The sequence below is a fragment of the Diabrotica undecimpunctata genome, chromosome 5, assembly GCF_040954645.1.
Source record: "Diabrotica undecimpunctata isolate CICGRU chromosome 5, icDiaUnde3, whole genome shotgun sequence".
In the NCBI taxonomy this organism is placed as follows: domain Eukaryota; kingdom Metazoa; phylum Arthropoda; class Insecta; order Coleoptera; family Chrysomelidae; genus Diabrotica; species Diabrotica undecimpunctata.
In genome coordinates this window covers 45988775-46009581 of record NC_092807.1, presented here as the reverse complement: position 1 = coordinate 46009581, position 20807 = coordinate 45988775, and the positions used below count along the sequence as shown (strand labels likewise).

Below are 20807 nucleotides of genomic sequence, written 5' to 3'. Positions count from 1 at the left end.
TTTAGATGACATAATCGTCTTGGGGGAGACATTCGAAGATCATTTGAGGAATTTAGAAAACGTTTTTAATCGACTTAAAGCTGCCCAATTAATGCTAAACCCCAAGAAGTGCCAGCTATTTCAAGGTAAAGTCAATTATCTGGGTCATATAGTCAGTAAAGAAGGAGTGGCCGTGGATAAGGGAAAAATCGATTCCATTAAGGAATGGCCAAAACCAACTGACAAACATCAAGTGAGAAGTTTTCTTGGACTATGTACTTACTACCGAAGGTTTATTAAGAAGTTTGCAGATATCGCTAAGCCATTAACGCGACTTACAGAGGAAGCAAGAGAATACCGCTGGGATATAGACTGCCAAAATGCCTTTGAAACGTTGAAAAAGCATTTAATAACAGCACCAATTTTGGGGTATCCACTGCCAGAAGGAGAGTTCATCTTAGATACGGATGCAAGTAATGTGGGAATTGGAGGAGTGCTGTCTCAGATTCAAGGAGGACAGGAACGAGTCCTCGGATATTTTAGTAAAGTTCTTTCAAAACCTGAGCGGAATTATTGCGTCACGAGAAGAGAACTTCTAGCAGTAGTTAAATCAGTAGAGCACTTCTATCAATACATCTATGGCAGAAAGTTTCTAATCCGAACCGACCATGCCGCCCTTAAGTGGTTGATGCAGTTTAAGAATCCAGAGGGTCAGATAGCCAGGTGGATCGAACGACTCCAAGAATACGATTTTAAGATTGAGCACCGGGCCGGAGTTAGCCACAGAAACGCTGATTCTCTTTCCAGAAGGCCATGCTCAGCAGAGTGTTCCCACTGCAACAAAACGGAATCCAAGGAAGCAGCAGTGCTAAGAACGACGATTGTCAACAACGACTGGACGCCTACTAAGATCAGGGAAGAACAAGAGAGAGATCCAGTTATACAAAAAATCCGAAAATGGAAAGAGAAAAACCGTCGACCACCTTGGCAGGAAGTATCAAACCTATGCTCAGTAGTTAAGACGTACTGGGCCCAGTGGGACTCATTTATCATCAAAGATGGCTTGCTTAAACGAGTCCTGGAAAATGATGACGGTTCAGAGAAGAGAAGACAGTTGGTGATCCCAAAGAGCAGAATAGCCGAAGTACTTCGTCAGTTACACGACAGTCCATCGGGAGGGCATTTTGGTGTAAGGAAAACCCTTCAGCGAATTCGGGAACGGTTTTATTGGATGAACAGTTCCGACGACGTAAAAAAATGGTGTAAGAAATGTACTATTTGTGCTACGAGTAACGGGCCTCACCGAAAAAGGAGAGCTCCTATGAGACAATATAATGTTGGAAGCCCGTTTGAAAGAATAGCTTTGGACATCGCTGGGCCATTTCCAGAAAGTGAAAATGGAGGCAAGTACATGCTGGTAGTAATGGATTACTTTACTAAGTGGGTCGAGATTTACGCACTTCCCGACCAGAAGGCCGCCACCGTTGCAGATAAGTTGATCCAAGAATATATCAGCCGATTTGGAGTGCCTTTGGAGATACATAGTGACCAAGGCAGGAACTTCGAAAGTGATCTATTCCAAGGAATATGTGATAGACTAGGCATGAAGAAAACAAGAACTACCGCGTATCATCCGCAATCGGATGGTATGGTAGAACGAATGAATAGGACAGTTGGCAAGTATTTGACAAAGATGGTGTCCGATCATCAGCGAGACTGGGACCAATACCTTCCGTTCTTCACAATGGCCTACAGATCTGCTGTTAACAAATCAACAGGCCAGACACCAGCCAAAGTCCTATTCGGACGCGAAATGCGACTACCTTGTGATCTCGAGTTTGGATGTCGACCTGGAAAAGATGTAGCAGGTGAAGATTATGTGATCGAATTACGAAGAAGAATGGACGATGTACATGAGTTAGTCCGTTCCCACCTTCAGATCGCTAGCGACCGAATGAAGAAACGGTACGATACACAAGCCGAAAAGGGTTGCTTTAAGAAGAACGACAAAGTATGGCTGTATAATCCCAAGAAGCGAAAAGGTTGTTCTCCCAAATTGCAGCAGTTTTGGGAAGGTCCATACCTCATTATGGAGAAGATCAACGATGTCATCTACCGAATAAGCAAGATTCCGAAGGGAAAGCCGATGATAGTACACCATAACCGGCTGGCGTCTTTCGAAGGTGACCACGACGTAGATGAAGAAGTGGAAGTAAACCAAGTCCAAGACGTGTCTGACCTCACGTTTGAGGAATTCATGGGTGCCTATGGAGGTACCGGTAAAGCAAGACATGGTGTTACCACTGAAGAAAAGCAAGATCTACTCGCGCTCCCCGATGACTACTCGCTGGCCCTTACCATCCCGGCCAGTATCAAAGACGCACCAGGGTTGGCATCCGTCTTTCGAAGGAAGTTTGGTCGAGTTGCAGAACTTCAATGCCAAGTGCCAGCTCCCGGTAAAACCTTGAAACTCCAAGATGCATCACGTTACCTTTTCTACCTGGTAACAAAAGACACTGCCCGTGACCAACCTACCTACCGAGATGTATGGGAAGCCTTACTTCAATTGAGAGGGCACGTACTAGAGTCCGACGTGCAAAAGTTAGCCATGCCAAAGTTGGAGTGCCGCCAATTAGATTGGAGGGTTATCCGAAATATGGTGGAGGAGATCTTTAAAGACACCGAAGTCCAGGTGTTAGTCTGTTGCAATCCGCATAGTTACTGGTGCGGAGAGAAAACCGTCCCTTGTCATTTTTATACAACTGGAAGTTGTAAAAGAGGGTCCAGTTGCCGATACCAGCATACCGTTCCAGTTCTAGTCCCAACAAGGTTCCAGGAGGAACCATCTTTTGAGAGGGGGGCAATGTTACGTAAAAATATGAGTCATAGTTTTAACCTTTAAAACATGTTTTTATTCTAATATGTTGTAGAGTTTACGAGAGGCCTCGATTTACCTGAGCGACCTTCCAGAACCGATGCGAGGGAAATCCAGTTTGCCTTTACCGTTTCGCCATCGAAGGTTTTAGATTTTTCGAGATAACGGCACTGGTATATAATAACGGAACTTTATTTGGAAGGGACAGTTAATTCTCAAGACCCGCGCTCGCGAATTTGTTACGTACGGATATAATAAATTATTGTCAGATAAGTTAATATAAATAAAGAAATAAATTAAATCCGTAAGTGTTATAAATATTGAACCTTTTAATAAATTCACAACAGTATCCATACTTTGAACTTTTTTCACGATTTGTCTTAAAGCAAGTTATGGACCATTCTATAAATTTTATGTTATTAATAGTAGAAGTGTTACACAAAAACACACACAAACTCCTACTTTTTACTTTCACAGTATTTTATAAAACTTTCCCTATTCATATCAAATTATATAATAATATGTAACATAAGTGAAATACTGTCTTTAATTTTGTTATATTTGTTTCAGGCGTAGAATTCCAAAGTGAATCGTATGTTCAAAAAATATGTAGAAGAGCGAACCATACTCAAAAACGTTCGGTCGAAATAAAAATTTACATCAAAAAGAAAAAGCAGTAACATGCATTCAAAATTATTATTTTTATATAAAATTTTGACCAAATAGTGACTATTTTGTTTGGCAAAAAAGTACTAAACTGTGACAAGATATGAAATTTAACGAATAAAATATACAATTCTTTATGGTACTTATTAGTCCAACCAATAAATGTGTTATTATTAGTAAAGTAATGAAAATAAATATATAATTTCATATGTTTTCGATGTTGTATTTATTTTCTATGACATATTCTTATAAACCATACCCAATTTGGGCGTACGCTGCTCCTTTGCAGTGGCGCACCCGGGGCGGGGGGGTTTGGGGGTAAACCATCCCCCACAGGGCACTATTCCGACGACAATTTTACTCATAAATTTTAAGGACTTAAAATGGTGGAAGTAGCATAAAAAAATGCCCAACCAAAACCCCCCCCTATATTTCTGAAGTGTTTACTATACCTTGATGCAAATAGTAAGCCACAATTTTACTTCATAATTAAGTTTATTTGACATATCGATTTCTGATGTGGAAATTGAAACGTCAAATAAACTTAATTTTAAAGCAAAATTGTGACTTATTCCCAACAAAAATAGTAAATTACATGAAGATATCACAAGAAAATAGCTTCAAAACAATATTATTCCTTGATTATGAAACACTTAATACAATGTTGCAAATTATGACAATGTGATTACCTAGTGACTTCAGACAAAACATCTTATATGGTTTTTCAGTGGAATTGAATCCCCATCATTTGGCACCACAGGAGGATACACCCCCTATGAGCGCTACGAAGGCCGTTATTTTTTTGTATTTATACTTTTTATTTTAATGTATATGCCATTGAAACCATATCACAAAACTACAATTCAATTTCAATCTGTATCTTAACAAGATGTGAACAAAACACATAAAATACAAAAACTCTACGCATACGATCCGACAGAAGTCGGTTCTAAACTTCCAGATCTGGAGTCATTCATTAAACGATTAAGAAAAACGACAAACCTCTGCAATTTTCTCTGCGGTAAATTCGATCGCAAGGATACTAAACACATAGAAATCTTACCACTGTTTGAGTACAGCCTACAGAAATAAAAGCGCTCTCTAGTAAAGAAAAAGGATATGGGAAAATTATTTCCCATATTGATTGTTAAGATGGCTTGAATAGTGGTTTACTATTATTTCAGTTCGTCCACATCGGTGATTACCACGGAAATATGGGTGCTGTCATTTTTTAGGAATACTTTCAGCAAATTATAAAAAAAATGAAACAAATTCTGTAATATTGCATATATCTCACATATATTGCAATGAAAAATGTTTGAAAATCATCATCATCAATCTGGCTTTACAACCCTTCGTGAGTCCTAGCCTCCTTAAGAAGTTCTCTCTAGTCGTCCCTATCCATCGCCTTTCTCCGCCAAGCACGTATTCCCATATTTCTCATGTCTTCATCAATGTTATTAAGGAACCTTTTTCTGGGTTTTCCTCTTCTTCTCTGACCAATGGGCCTATAAAGAACCGTTTTTCTAGCTGGGCCATTATTTTCCATCCGCATTACATGCCCTGTCCACGTCAGACGTCCTATCTTAATGTGTTTTATGATATCAGGTTCCTGGTATATTCTATAAAGTTCGAAGTTGTATCGTCTTCTCCACACTCCATTGTCATTCACTGCTCCATAGTTTCTTAGCGTAATTCCTCTGTGGTTAAAGCATTCAAATATATCTCCTTTTTTGTGTATGGTGCAAAGTATTCCAATATTTCAATAATTGGGGAGGGATTTCTGGTCCATATTTCTTTTATAAGCTGCTGTAATGCCATTATGGTATCATGGCCACCTTCTTTATATAGTTCAGCTGGGAGATTATCTATTCCAGGTGATTTGTTTCTGGCTAGTATTTTAACTGCATCTTTAACTTCAAGAACCGTTGGTGGTTCATCTTCCCTCTCGTCTATTCCCCTTACACCTCTTTCATCTTCCAGGTTTTCTTCTCCTTCCTCTATATTAAGTTCCTGGTTAAAGTATTCCACCCATCTATTCAATACATCTTTCCTTGTTGTTAATAGCTCGCCATTCTGACTTCTGCATTGTCTTGTGGTTGCCTTGAATTCTTTTCTGTTGATGTTAACTTTCTTATAGAATGTCTGAATTCTTTCTCTCTGTTGAAGATTTCTATATATTCAAGTTCCTTATTTAACACTTTCATTGCCGACAGCACACACCGTGTGCCATCGGCTATTGTCGTCACAGGCCAACGGCACATCATGTGCGTCGAGCGCATAGGCGACTTTCCTCAAGTACTATGGCTCTGGCCTTCGTTAGAGTCAGTTCTGTTTTTGTTGGCCATTCGGATATAGTCTAAAATGTATACGTGCATTAGCGGTTTTAAAATTTTGTGATTTGTTATATAGTTATCGATGGTAAAGTTGCAGAACCGTCTAGTTCTAAGCGTGCACGTACAGAACGAGTTGGAGGATCCCATTGTCAAATAAACAGCTTTAAGAATTAGCAGATTTATTGTGAGAAAGTTCAGAGAAAGATTCAGTAGGTTCAAATAATTCTTAGTCGGGGCGGATGATAATGTTGATAGCGATAGAGTTGAGGCTCACAAGAGACAAACAAAATTATTTTTCAACTGGAGTATTACTTTTAATTTAAAAACAATTGTTTTTAGTGGAATACCTGACTTCTGTGTACCACCACCTGTTAGTAATAATCCATACGATTTGTTCGGTTTGATTGTAACTGATGAATTGCTAAATTACATTGTAGATCAAACGAATATTTATGCAAAAGAATTTTTTAAGTAATTCTACTTCCGAAAAATCCTGAATAACCGAATGGAAACCACTTTCCCTAGCAGAGTTAAAGATTTTTTTGGCATGTGGTTTTAAATGGGAAATATACGACAGGATAAATATCGACAGGATCAAATGCTTTCATACTGCCCAAGAGAGAGGAAGACTTTGTAATGGTATAAGAAGCTCAGAAGTTTTAAAGCATTCTTTGTCGATTATGTTTTTCAACAGTTTTCTTTTATTCAGAAGAGTTTCAATAGTAAAACTTACATATTATGATTAACGTTTGGAAGTTATAAACACGTTGTTATCGGAAAAATCTATACCACCTACACATAAGTTGAACACTACGCATTTACCTAGTAAGTTGGACAGAATGCATAAGAAAAAATGTAGGGGATGCAGCAAACAAAAGATTCGAACGTGTTCCCAATACTATTGTTCTTCATGCGAGGGAGAACCAGGGCTTTGTTTACAAAAGTGATTCACAGAATATCACAAAAACTTATAAGTAGATATTTGTATTTTTATATTCTGTTTGTTTTTTTGTGTGAAATATTTTTTTTTAGTAAATGTTATTTTCAGTGTCTGTTGTATCATTTTAGTGATAAAACTATACTCTTACATTCAAATATTTAGCACTGTTAAGTTTCAGCCTCAGGCGATCATCTAATATAATTGGTTAGCACCGAATGTATTAAGTGGTTTCGTTTTTTTCTTTTGTGTATCCTCTTTTCTTCTCTTCTCTTTGTCTGGTAATTCTTTACAGTTGTTCTAGTTCGTCGCGTAAGCATCTTTCTGTAAGCTTCAGTTTTTTTCGTTTGTTGCATTCTTGCATACATTGTCAAACCAATGATTTTTACGGGCACAAATTTCTGTTCCTATTTCATCTTCCCCTGCTGCTTCAATGTCTTTCTTTATTCTGGTCCAGTAGGAGTCTATATCTGTCTGGCCTTCTTCATTTACATTTTGATTCCTTAGCCTGTTGGTGATGTTTTCCGAGTACCGTTTTGCAATTGTCGCATCTCTCAGCTTTTGCACATTCCATTTTTTTCTATCCATTTTATTTCTATCCATAATGTTTGAAGATAATATGGTGGAAAAAGTGCTATTGGTAGTTGTAACTGCATTAAAAAAACTATTTGTACAATAAGTTATTGACCTATCAGCAAAAAACTAATAGTACTTCGATTTGTTCGTACCGTGAAACTGTGAACTTGTGAACTGTACTTATCCTATTTGTATGTAAAATTTTTGAAATATTTTGAAAAATCACTTAAACAAATCAATGCAGAAATGTATAATAATGTTATTAACAAAGGGTAGAAAAAAAATATTCGACCAGGTACTATAAACGCAAGGAAAGACACGAGAAAAAAAAACTTGATCACGTATCTAAATATTAATGACATACTAAATATAGATATACTATAGAAATATATAGAAAAATTTTATAAATATATAAAGTTTATTATAATAATAGATACAGTAATAGACTGATAATAAAAGTATTTGAAAATATTCCCAAATACGATGTAAAAATAGTACTAGGTGAAGCCTATTTCAAATTAGGAAAAAAAGAAATATACTTGTCTTGCCAACTTTAGGAGAATATAGTTTGCATTAAGTATAGAACGAAAATGGTCACTTCTTAATAGATTTTGCAAAAGAAAGAAATATGATCACTATGAGCACGTACTTGCAACACAGTGTACCCAACCAGAACATCTGTATTGGTGGGCAAGAAGTAAAACTCATAAATAAATATAAATACCCAGGATATGACATTATGGTTGGCAGTGATAATCAGACCCATGAACTGAAGAGAAGAATCGGTCTTGGGTGGGCAGCATATGGATATCGTCACTAATTAATCATTTGGAAAAGTGCTAAAAAAAATATGTTGACAAAAATGCATACCTAAAGAATGGACTGAAGCCACACTGTGCCCAATTAACAAAAAGGCGACAAAAGTGTATGTCATAATTACAGAGGAATAGCGCTAAATACTAAATGTTGCATATAAAATACTTGCGCAGTACATATAAAAGATAAGATATCACAAAAAAGATAATGACATATGAGAATATAAATGTGGATTAGGAAGAGGGCGCAGCACAGTAAATCAAATTTTCTTACTGGGTGAAATACAAGCGGAAAGTTACGAATACGGGAAATCTACATACAGTGGTCCTATTCATCGACTTTAAACAAACTTTTGACAGAATAAAACGGAAAAAAAATATACAAGGCACTAGTTGAAATGAAAATTAGTTTGTAAAAACTTATATAGTGTGTTCTGTTAATTTTATTTGTATATTTGTTATCGATCTTGTAGTAGAACCTTTCCAATAGGATTTAGGACTGGGTACGTGAGGTATCTATATACTTTTATATGTCTAAAATCATAGAGACATAGATACTTATTTTAGACATTATGGCCAGAGTCATTAATTTAGGGTTGAGATAATTATCCATTTATAAATACATAATTATCTGAACCCTAGACTCATCATAATTTATAAAAAATCTATTTTTGAATAACTGCATTCCTGCGAATGCATTTTGTCTAACGGCATCCAAAAGCTAAATTTAAATAGCGGCACAAATAAACTAGGCAATATTAGCGGTGTCTTCCATAAATCTAATAATAAACATAAATGTCATTCAACTCATTCAAACGTTGTTCATCTGTTTCGCCAGATAAATAAACTTCGAAATTTAGGAAAGTGCCGGAAGTGCTTGGATGAAAGGGTTTTAGAAAATATCGTTCCAAACCAATTCTTACATTGTTAATATCATGCATCGGAGTGTTCGGACAATGATATGGTCATTAACCCACAATTTACAGCTTTTTTTTTTCTATTAGCTGTGTTTGGTCAAGAACGAAGTAAATAATCACCGACCTGTGATGAATGAATAACTTTTAATCAAGGAGCTTCTTTGACGATAGGTGTTAGTGCTTTTTTTAGTTGTACGGCTCTATCCGAAAAAATTGGCAAGTGCATTTTCAAAATATGTGTTTAGTCTACACCATGTAATCACGGGAATCGATAGAGGATCAAATTCTAAGCAACTTTTGTTCTACAGTTTTTTCAGAAAGTCAATACGGTTTTTTAACTGTTTTTCATAAATACCTCAAAAAATATGCCTCTGATCGAAAAAGTATGCAAGACAAAAATAAAGCTTATAAAAAACAGAGATTCATTTTTTATAAGATACTCCAGACTAGATGCAATATGAAATGAGATATTGCATTAAAGTTATTTATAGTTCATAAAAAGACTTTTAAAATCAGCACTGCAAACAGTCATTTGCATGTAAACTGAGTTACAGCTCGTAAAAGATGGACTCTTCGAATATTTTAAGAAAAAAAAGGTATTATAACTAACCTATAATATCCACCAGAATCAAAATTAATAATTTTCCTACTAGGCATATTATATTTTATTTTAGTGTTTGTCATTAGAACCAGAAAAGTTTGGTTAAATTTTAAAAATTTCTAAAAAATTTTCATTTTTTCTCAAAATAACTTAAAAACTATAATATATATCCGTAAAAAATGATAGAGAATAAAAATGTAGTTCATTTTTCAAAAAATGTTTTCATTTTTTATAAATTTCTATAACATAAAGAAGATATTTCGAGTGTTTCAACCCTTAATGTTTCAAAATTGAAGGGTGGTTTAACTTTCTAATAAATCTAGTCTTATAGCCTTTAAAATTACCTTTCAAGTAGCTATGTACAGTCCATCTAATTTACAAACCGTTGCACGTCATTATCTACGTCAGAGATCGAAGTTGACATAGTTGCCAAAGTATAAAAAAATCCTGAATTCATTTTAAATCAAATAGGTCACATAATTTTTATTATACTCTTTACAACGATTATTTAAATTCTTACGTGACATTTTTGAAATAAAATACACTAATTTTGTTCTAAAAAGAACAGATTTTATTAAATAGGTAAAAATATAAAACAAGAGGTATTCTCTTTAAAATTTAAAATAATAAAGTACAAAAAATGTCAACACCGCAACTGTCAAATAAGTGTTAAGTACCAATTTATGCCAAAATTTCACCTTCGTTCGATTACAGTTACAGTGTGTTCCGAACAAATGTTCTTCATCAAAATGCTTTATAATGCATTTATACAAATTAAATTAAACATATTGTTGTCTATTTCTTTAAGTTAACATTAATAGAAATCTTTAAATATTAGTTCTACGCGTATATAATAAAATATGTCTAGTGGCTGTAATGCCAGTGTACTCGGCAAAGTGATTCTAAAAAAGAACACACCTACCGCCTAAATATTTCGTGTTGGTATCATGTGACGTCACGGGCTATGACGCCGATGACGTGCAACGGTTTGTAAATTAGATGGACTGTATATATATATATATATATATATATATATATATATATATATATATATATATATATATATATATATCAAAGCTTGAAAATTAATGACTTTTAATTCGAAGAAAAACCAATAATATTTTTGGGAGATTAGTAATTTATACGTATTTTGTAAATATAATTGATTGGGGATGGTTCAAAGATGCAGAATCTCTAGAACCAGTAAGAATAGTTTGCCATCACCAGAGAAACTGTTGAATATGATTTGTTGCAACTGCAAAAAAGGTTGCGGATCTTCGTTGGTTCTAGGAGGCAAGGTTTATTTTGTAATGATACGTGCGCAACCAGTGTCAAAACTGCCATCCAATTAATAAAGAAGATGAAGATGTATCAATGATTGTGATGGTTCCTGATTTTGTGTACTATTTTTTAAACTTTTTCTTCAACTATTTTTTAAGTATTCTTTTATTATTTTTTACATAATGTACCATAATTTCTACGCATTTTTTGTATCCTATAATTAATAAAAAAATTCAACAATATTGAGTGCTTTTTACTGTTATTAGCATACTGGATAGTTTCTAAGGGTTGAAAAATTTTTTTATGATAAGATTGAGATACCTTTTAGGGAGAACAAGGTATAGTGGTGGGCTTACATCAAAATCATGCTGTAGTTTCGTGTTTTTGAACATTTCGAATTTTCCTGATATCCTTAAAAACAAGAAAGTAGACGGGTTTTAGAGTAGTAAAGTAAAGGGTTAGACCTTTAACATGTGTTTTAACTGAAACAATACTAAATTAACAATAAAAAATAACAACAGGTAACAAACCTTTAAAAACAAAAAGAAATAACGTAAACTAATATCGCGTGTTTCCCCTCTACTTCTAATAATAACTTCACATCGCCTAGGCATGCTGGATATTAAGCGGTCTATGGACTTTCTGATAGCAATAACAATAGTTTTTATATCTTACAGAAAAGCAGGAAGGGGCTGACGAACTTTTCATTGTCTAACGACAATATTCCATAAGTGTTCATTAGGATTCATTTACCATTTACCGGGACTGTAAGGGGGCCAATTCAATGTGAATATTTACCTCACTTAAGTATTTAGTAACGGCAGGTGGTACGTAAGGCCTTGCCTTATTATGCGTTAAGATGAAATTATTTCCTAATATAAGTTGCGAAAGGAACGTGCTAAAATGTACCTTTCGGTCTTAAAAAGAGCCTCCACGTAAAGACACCAAATCTGTTCTTGCTGCCAATCAAATTCCACCCCAAAACATAACAGAGCCTATATTTAACAATCTCGCCTCTCTTATGTTGGCTGTGCATACCGGTCACCTGGTTGACAAATAACTCTAAGCATCGATCAGAATTCTCATTAGAAGTAGAGGGGGAAACAAGCGATATTAATTAGTTTATTTATTTATTTTTTGTTTTTAAAGTTTTATTAATTAATTTTATTTTTTATTGTTAATTAAGTTTTGTTTAAGTTAAAACACATGTTCAAAAACAAAACCGTCTATTTTCTATATTAAGATACATATTAGAGAAATTAAAAATTCAAAATGTTTAGAGAATATGAGACTACAACATAGTTTCGATGTAAACCCCTTATAGGGTGTCTCAAATTTAACAGAAGAAAAATAGCTTTTTTCTTCCACTCGGTATAAGCCTAAAAGTGAAGTTTGAGTAAACCTTTGCCCTACAGTGTAAGTAACAACGAAACTTGCAACAAAGAAACTTGCGGCAGAGAAAACCGAAACCATCATCTTGAAGGGAAAAAGGAACAGGCAAAGTGTGGAACTACAATGTGCGGGGGCATGTCTAACACCCAAGAAACACGTAAAGTACCTAGGAGTGACGTTGCACCAGAATGGAAAATGGTGAAAGCACGTGCGGGATGAGGCCCGGAAGACTGCGAATAGTGCGGCTGCGTTGGGGAGGGTGATGCCCAACACTGGGGACCCAAATCCGAAAGGAGGAGGGCCTTACTCGGTGTTATGCAGTCAATCGTCTTCCAAGCGGCACCAGTCTGGAGCGGGCCGGTAGAGATAACGGCCTATAGGAGGCTCATGACACGAGTGGACAGAACAAGTCTGTTGCGAGTGGCATGCACCTACAGGACTGTATCTGCGGCAGTCTTGTGGACCATCAATGGATGTGTTCCGTTGCATGTTTTGGCGGTGAAAAGAAAAGAGGTCTATGAGAGAAGAGACCCAAACCTTACTATGGCCGAGAGAAGACAGGAAAGGGAAAGGTCAATTGAAAGATGGCAAAAAGAATGAACAATTCGGAGGATGCGGCGCAGTGGACAAAGTTGCTGATCTCGAATATAAGAGATTGGGTGGACTGTGGCCATAGGCGACTGGATTATTTCCTAAAGCAAGTGCTCACACGACACGCGTGTTTTAGAACCTACCTCTCTAGGCTCGGAAAGGCTGACACAAGCGAATGCCTATACTGGGGACACTCGGACACTGTGACACATACGATGTTAGAGTGCAACAGATGGATAGTAGAAAGGAACAGAATGAAAAGAGAGGCAGGTGTGAATTTTGTTACAGTGAGAGAAATGATTGAGAGAATGATTGAAAATAGAGCAGGTTGGACTAGTGTACACAACTATATCCGTGCAGTTGTCAAGAAAAAAGAAGAGGAAGAAAGACAGCTGGACCACCGGCAAAGGTAAAAAGGAAAGGTGCTGGAAGTTGTAGGTAAAAACAGACTGTGGGGAAAGAGGAAATGCTCGCCTGAGAGTGATGCCGTACTAGGAGCGATGAGGATCTTCCACGCGATACCTGGAACGAGACAGGGAGCTTCCTTGCTGACAGTCTGTGGGTGAATGAAGGTAGTGCTTCGGAAGTGATGCCGGCCTTACAACGGTCATTCCGCTTCCGGATCGCTGGATGACAGAGGAGGGCCTGGTTTAGCAAGTAGGCGCTCAACGTAGACTCGTAAGTAACAAAGAAAAAGTAAAAATCGTTAAAAAAAAATTAACGGAATCCGTTTTTCCATTCACGAGAAAATGAACTATCAAAATGAGCATAATTTTTGGTGGTACAAAACTTTTGCGGTTTTATTTTTAACGAAGTTGTCTTTAGTGATTTTTAGGGGTTGAAAAGATAAAACTAAAGAAATATCGTTTCTTTCTATTCTCTATAAATAGGCTTTTTAATTATTATTTTGCATAAAGGGATACTTTCTAGGAGTTAAACACTTGAAACCAATGAGACATCACTTCTCAAGCGATGAATAATTTTTTATAGATTTTAATTCACAGGTTAAGCATTTTAAATCGTAAAAAAATATTTTTTATTTTTATTTACGTTATAAGGGGTGGTTTCTAATATGTATATTAAAAAGTACACCTCGTCCATATATAACTTTTGAGAAGGAGTGTAAGACAAGATTAAATCCAAATTTAGTTACTTAAATCCCTGCAGTCCAACAGAATTTTGAGGTAAGTTCCTAGTTTTCTCCCAAGTGACTGGACTAATATAATAATAAAAAACTGTTAATGTTGCTAAATATACTAAAAGCTCAGCGACTTGCTAATAATTTCCTAGTTAAATTTGAAAAACAGTATTATTATATTGTATGAAACACCATATTAATGTTATTAAGTACATTACAATACACCACCACACCACATACCACATTATGTACATTAAAGAACTATTTAGCGATGAACGACAAGTAGAAGAAATATAAAATTGTATTACGGGTCCCACAATAACGATGGAAGAATTAAGAAATGCAAAAAAAAATCCAAAAACAGAAAAGCTACAGGACAAGATGAAATACCAACTGAAATACTTAAGCCTGGCGTAGCGCAAAACTCATCCCTGGAAAAATCGAGATATCCGCCCAAAACGATGAAACTAGAAAAGTAAACCGCTAGTAATTAATTGCTAATTTATTGTTGAAGTTTTACGACAAGAAACAATATATTGATATAGCCGTTTCCGAGAAACAATGGTTTTACGGTAAAGCTAGCATAGCCATATCTATATCTCGGCAACGAAAAGGGTTACAGGTTTTTGAGAAAGCGTGAAATATGCTATAATCTATGTTAGTTATTATCTAAGAAGTCACGTATTACATTTATCCACACAAACTATAGAAAATACTAAGTACACGTGTATACAAATTCAATCACTGTAACCTCTGTCGAGGTTGAGACGCTACTGGTTATTATATAGATACTTATAATCAATTTTATGCTTTTCAGGAAAAATGATGTATTTAAACTAAGACCAGTTCATACATGGTTTTTATTTGAGTTATTGATGACGTTTAATGCCAATAATGCTTTTTATTGGTTCACCTTTTTCAAAAGCACAAAAATTATTGTAGCTTCATAAACTACAACACCCAGTCAACATCAGTCTTCGTTGTCCCTCTTCAGAGCTGAGGTAAATAAAACTATGATAGCCAACGTTCAGTAATGGACATGGTACGGAAATATGAAGATGAAACACCACAGTTTTACAATCTTACAGGATACAGTTTCTGGATCCTTATAATCTATGATCCAAAGTCTAAATGTTAATAAAAGTTTTAATTTCCACAATTTTAAGACTATAATTCTAACAGAAGAGTAGTTTTGTTCATAAGATGACGAATTTAAATAATAAATCTATGGATGATACTAGACAAGTTTAATATGTTGGACTGTATGCAATTATATTTCGCATTAACAGAAATAAATTGAAGGTCCGAGTATATTCCTTTAACCCTTTCCAAATTATACTAATGTGATCTTACATTCTATCTTCAAATTGATTTTATAGTCAACGACATAAACGTATACAAAGGATAAAATCAATTCAGAATTAAATAACCTACAGAACATAATCACTGCGTGACAAACCTTAAATCAATACGCATGTTGATCCTTGTATAGGGTGGTCCTATCATAATTAGACAAATACCAACCTTAAATGAAGATAAAATTTATTATGTATAATATATACATACATATATACGATTACACTTGTGTGTTTCAGCTTCAGGATTTCCCGGAATGGTCAAAAATGTTTTCATATAATATATTTCCTGATGTTCATCCGTTCAGAAGTTCTTTGTCTTTTGGTAGAAAAGATGTTTATTGAATTAGATCTTCGATCGATGAACATAGGGATCCCAAATATCCTCTTCTTCTTCTTCCTTCTTGTATGTAGGCTTTAAAGGCTGTTTCTTCTTCAATATTAGCCTCCTAAATTGTTTAAATTATCGCACCATCTTTTTCTTGGTCTGTCAATACTTCTTCGTCCATCTGGTGACTTATCTCGTGCTATTCGTACTATCCGATCCTCTGCCATTCTACTAATGTGTTCGTTCCATCCTGTTTCCGTTTTGTCACCCATCCATTTATGTCTTCTCTATTGCATACTTTTCTTATGTTTTCGCTTCTCTCCCTATCCAACAGACTTTTCCCTGATTTTCGTCGGAGTATTTTCATCTCTGTTGTTTCAAGTAGTCTCGTTTTAGATGTGTCAGGTTTTGTCTCCGCCGTATATGTTAATATAGGTCTAATTGCTGCTTTATAGATTCTTGTTTTTGTGTCTTGTCTTAGGTGTTTGTTCTTCCAGATTGTGCCATTCAGAGATCCCGCCGCTTTACTTGCTTTTAAGCTTTGTTGTCGTAATTCTTCTTCAACATCTTCGTAACTAGTTATATCTATTCCCAGGTATCTAAACCTTGCTTTCTGCTTTATTATTTTCCCATCAATTTCGATTTTACATCGTAGTGGGTATTTAGATGTTGTCATACATTTGGATTTTTCTGCTGATATTATCATATCAGCAATATATACTCTCATCCCAAATATATTCTCTTAAAAAAAGAGCATTAAAAAGCGCGAAAAACACAAAGACAAACGGAAAGAAAGTTAAAATGGCTAGTGTTGGACCAGGATGACAAATTGGAATGTAGGATTATCGTTAATAATAAGATGATATAGATGAGAACCACGTACGGAAACCATGTACGGAAACCTAGCAAACGAAAGAAAAAACTTCAGAATATTGTCATATATCTTTAGTAATAGACAAGCCATTGAGCAGAGAAAAGGGAAGAGGATTTTAGAAGATAAATCTCGTCAATATTGGTTAATTATTTATACTTTAAACACAAATATGTTTTAAGCTATTTTGCTAACAAAATTTTGTGCTAGAGAATCTTTGAGAAAATATTCCATATCAAATATTTGCATAACCATAAGTATCTATCAGAACGGTTGGTTTTCAAGATGTAATCTTTCAATATGAATATTAAAATATCTATAAAACTGAAAAGTAAAATTTTAAAAAGAGAATCATTTTATTAAAAATTATTAACATTATAGAGGATAACCCAATAAAAAACACCTCTATTTCCAAGAACAATTTTTTTGTGAAATCTGTTGAGGACGGCGTATTTATTATGTACCAGAACGCAGCAATGCGTGTCTTTTCTCTCTAAAAGTTGTTCTTCATTCACACTACAGACTCGGGCAGAGAAATCCAGGATACTCTCTAAGAAGTACAATTATATCTCTCCGAATCTGTCTTCAGATTCTTCCTGGTGAGCCTCAATAAAGACGAAGCATATCGTAGTGTGAAGGTAGACCGAATAATATACTATTAGATAGGAAAGATCTCTAGATGACCTAATTGATTGATCTCTTATTCTTTTTTTTTCGTTTGTTGTTTCTTTTGAGTTACTATTAAGTAAATATTTTAACTACTGTTGTTTGAGGTGCGACTTTTTTTCTGGTTTTTATATGTACTATTATATTTTGTGAGTCTAGATAGGTACCTGTTGTTTACCTATTACGAATATTTATTTAAGTTTTAAAGTTGTACGAGATAATCTGTCCGTATTATTTTCTATAGTATACATCATTCAGATTTATATTTCCCACTCATACAGCATTAATTTCTGTTCTGAAGATTTTTATACTTATATCAATTTTATACTTATATCACTCTGATGAAAAGTAAGGTACTTAACCGTTATACTACTCAATTTTTGATCATGAATTATTCATATGACTTATTTGCTCTTGTCAAATTGCTTGTAGGCCAATATAGGCTTTTTGTTGCACGTAGTTGATTATTGGTAGCCAATATTTATTGTGATATGTTTCCTATGAAACATCAAGGGGAATTGTCACATGCTTTTCCCGGGCGATGCGGGGTCCTTATTAACGTGTTCGTCATGTATACATTGTTCCACTTTGTTTTAGTATCTTTTCCGTTAGGTGTCTGAGGCTAAATTATGACCCATAATGCTTCTGGTTGATCCCTATTCACATCAGCTATGACAATCTATTAAGTATTGATTTTTCGTCTTTGCTGTCCATAATCCTTGTTTGTATGTTTGTATATATATCTTTATTAGAGTTATCAAGTTATCATGTATATAAAAGGCTACAAAGTCTCGTCCAATATTGTTAATGATTTTTGTTCCAAACTATCCAACCAGTTGGCCTTTTTTGTTAGTGTTACCCACTCTTTTGTTAAAGTCACAGATGAGTAGTAATACATGTTCTATTTTTTCTACTACTTCCTACAGCTCTCCCAAAATATGCCTTTATTATATGCCATAACTAATTATTATTACACTTACTTAATTAGGCATTTTATTTGTATCTTACACGTTTTTATAAACTGCCTAAATTATTCCTCGATAATGAATTTCCAATGTCTGATTGTTTTGTGAAAAATATATTAATAGGCAAAATTAATAAATAGTAAAAACATTATAAAAGTATGTACTTATCTGTTTTAACCACCTTTGTCGTTCGTGATAAAATCAAACGAATTGGTGTGAAACTACTACTCAATCAAAACATATGTAGCCAATACAGACCTGCAACTTGTTTTACTATAAGGTGACAACCCTGTATGTGTGGAACTTAAATGATGACACCAGGCAGGCTGGTTATATTAAGTAATATGATTTGAATAAAAATAACAATAAAAGTGTAAGAATTAATAATAATTGTGGGTAATTCTTAAATAAAAAATTAGAAGTTATTGAATTTCAATACAAATAATGCCTAAATATAGTAGCCCTTTAATACACACTCAAGGACGTCCTTTTATCAATAAAAGTATTTTGATTGCCAACTTTCTGAATAAATGGTAAAGAACCCTAAATGTATTAAAAACTAGGCCTAACAGTTATTAAAAAAATTTACTTACATGTCCCTGTGTCGTTTTGGCCCTGTTTTCAGCAACCCCCGCCGCTCACCCTCTACTCGTTGAGTACCTATTTTCAAAATGTATGTTACACTGGTTCGAAATTATGCAAAATTCACTCTCATATCGTTAAAATGCAAAGGTCAACGATCTTTTTCCTACATGGAAACTCATATGCAACTGCAATTCCAATTAAATCAATCACTGACAAGACAAACTTTGATTTTATAATAATTATTATATTTTCACAATATAAAAGAAATATTGTTTTGATTCTACTGATTGTCTATAGAAACCACCATACACAGCTGTTTATTTCTAAGACACTTCTGTAGGTCACAAAGAAAGGGATCTCTGGCATGTAACAATCCCGATCGATTTTGTTGTTTTCATGGCGCTATTTTACCGACTCCGACACTTGACACCGTAAGTTGATACGATGTTATGTTATGACAAGTAATTATCACAAAACTGCATCATTTAATTCATAAATAAACCTTTAGAACTGTGCACTGGCCGCCGATCGTTCATCCGAAGTTGACTTGTCGGTCGGTGCCAGAAGAACGAACTAACGCGTGACGTCATGAGACTACGGTAACTGGACTGGAAGAGTTGCCTGTCTACTGTTGAAGTGCAGGGGATGACGACAGAGCCGGAATAGCTGTAATGTGAAAGTCGAAAAGGGAAACAAATTTTAATTATTGTTAGATAAAGAATATATTTTTTCGCAGTTTGTAAAAATATTATTTAAATAAAACAAAGAACACACGAAAAAAAAAACGATGAATGCCACGAAACAAATATTCGAGAAAGTATTTTTTAACTTTCAAATAAATTAATTTAATAAATTTAATTAGATACTTATCAAGTCAGCCAAGTACTTCTTCTTCTTACAGTGCCTATAGGTTCTACATATAGGCGATTAACGCGGATATCCTTATTTTGGCTTGCAGCTATTCGGAAAGTAAGGTTATAGTCATGTTAACACGTTGCGTGCGGATGTCTGATCCTAAGACTTATGCTCTGGCCGGAACCTTTTTTTTAATAAAACTTCTAAAAAATAATTAATAAATGTTTATTAGTAATTATTAATACTAAATTATATTGAAATAATGAAAAATTTTTGCATGGCTTACATGTATGCCATCAGGTATACGATAAAGGTACTTGCACCAGGAACGGATGGCGCACATGTATGTCGCAGGGAAAAGATTTAAAATATATGTTCTCATACTCGTATACATACAAAAAAGGCTAATATATTATAAGTAAAATATTTTTAGGTCTTGTGAAAATTTGCAAAACATGTCCCAACACATAAGCCTGGTTTTTCCTGGCACATAAGGCAAGGGTATAATGATAGAACTCTTTTCTATTTCGGGAGCAGTATAGGCATCGTTTTCGTAATGTCCGTCCTCTTTCATCTCTTTCTTGAATTCTCGTTTAATGGTGACTTGTTTGAGTTTGAATTTCTTTCAACTTATTTTTAAAATCGGTAGACATATATTAGACAATTCTTTTGTCTTTTCACGCACCTACCATTACGTCGTTTGAGTATCTTGCTATAGTTTCTCCTTTCTTGAGAGATACCGAAACTACATCTTTTGGCAGATTTGTTCTATATTTTGGTATAGTACCTGTACAGTACGTATTATTTTGAAGCAAAATTTCTGCTAAATTTGTACTGTTATAAAAATTATCCATGAACAAAGAAGTCCCACGTTTAATTTTTCCGTCATTAGATGCATGACAACTTTTTCAGTATGACCTGATCCTCCCAGTTCATCCAGTTGACCCGTGTATATAACAATTTTTAAAGGAAAGCCATCAGGTTCGGCCAAAATATAAAACTTAACTCCATATTTGTGTCGCTTGTTTTTTATGTATTGTCGGAACACAAGTCTGCTACGCCACAGGACCATGGACTC

At 34.8% G+C, this 20807-nt stretch overlaps 1 protein-coding gene and 1 long non-coding RNA gene across 4 annotated transcripts in view; one reads left to right on the top strand and one right to left on the bottom strand.

The window, feature by feature from the left end:
• The window catches only part of LOC140441293 (uncharacterized), a 31264-nt gene extending 27531 nt beyond the window's left edge, over positions 1-3733 (top strand). The window contains exon 2 of the long non-coding RNA XR_011950978.1: positions 3425-3733. This is a non-coding gene — a long non-coding RNA (uncharacterized lncRNA). The remainder of the gene's footprint in view (positions 1-3424) is intronic.
• Positions 1-19457, bottom strand: part of LOC140441291 (uncharacterized) — a 345941-nt gene extending 326484 nt beyond the window's left edge. For 2 of the 3 annotated variants that reach the window (XM_072531914.1, XM_072531919.1), the window contains exon 1: positions 18883-19456. Coding sequence is in view for 1 of the 3 variants with exons in the window: in XM_072531919.1 (XP_072388020.1) it covers positions 18883-18884 (2 nt within the window). In the remaining 2 variants the exon portion in view is untranslated. Of the gene's footprint in view, positions 1-18882 lie in introns of all 3 variants that reach the window. The other variant, XM_072531913.1, reaches the window with a different exon arrangement.
• Between the last annotated feature and the right edge of the window lie 1350 nt (positions 19458-20807).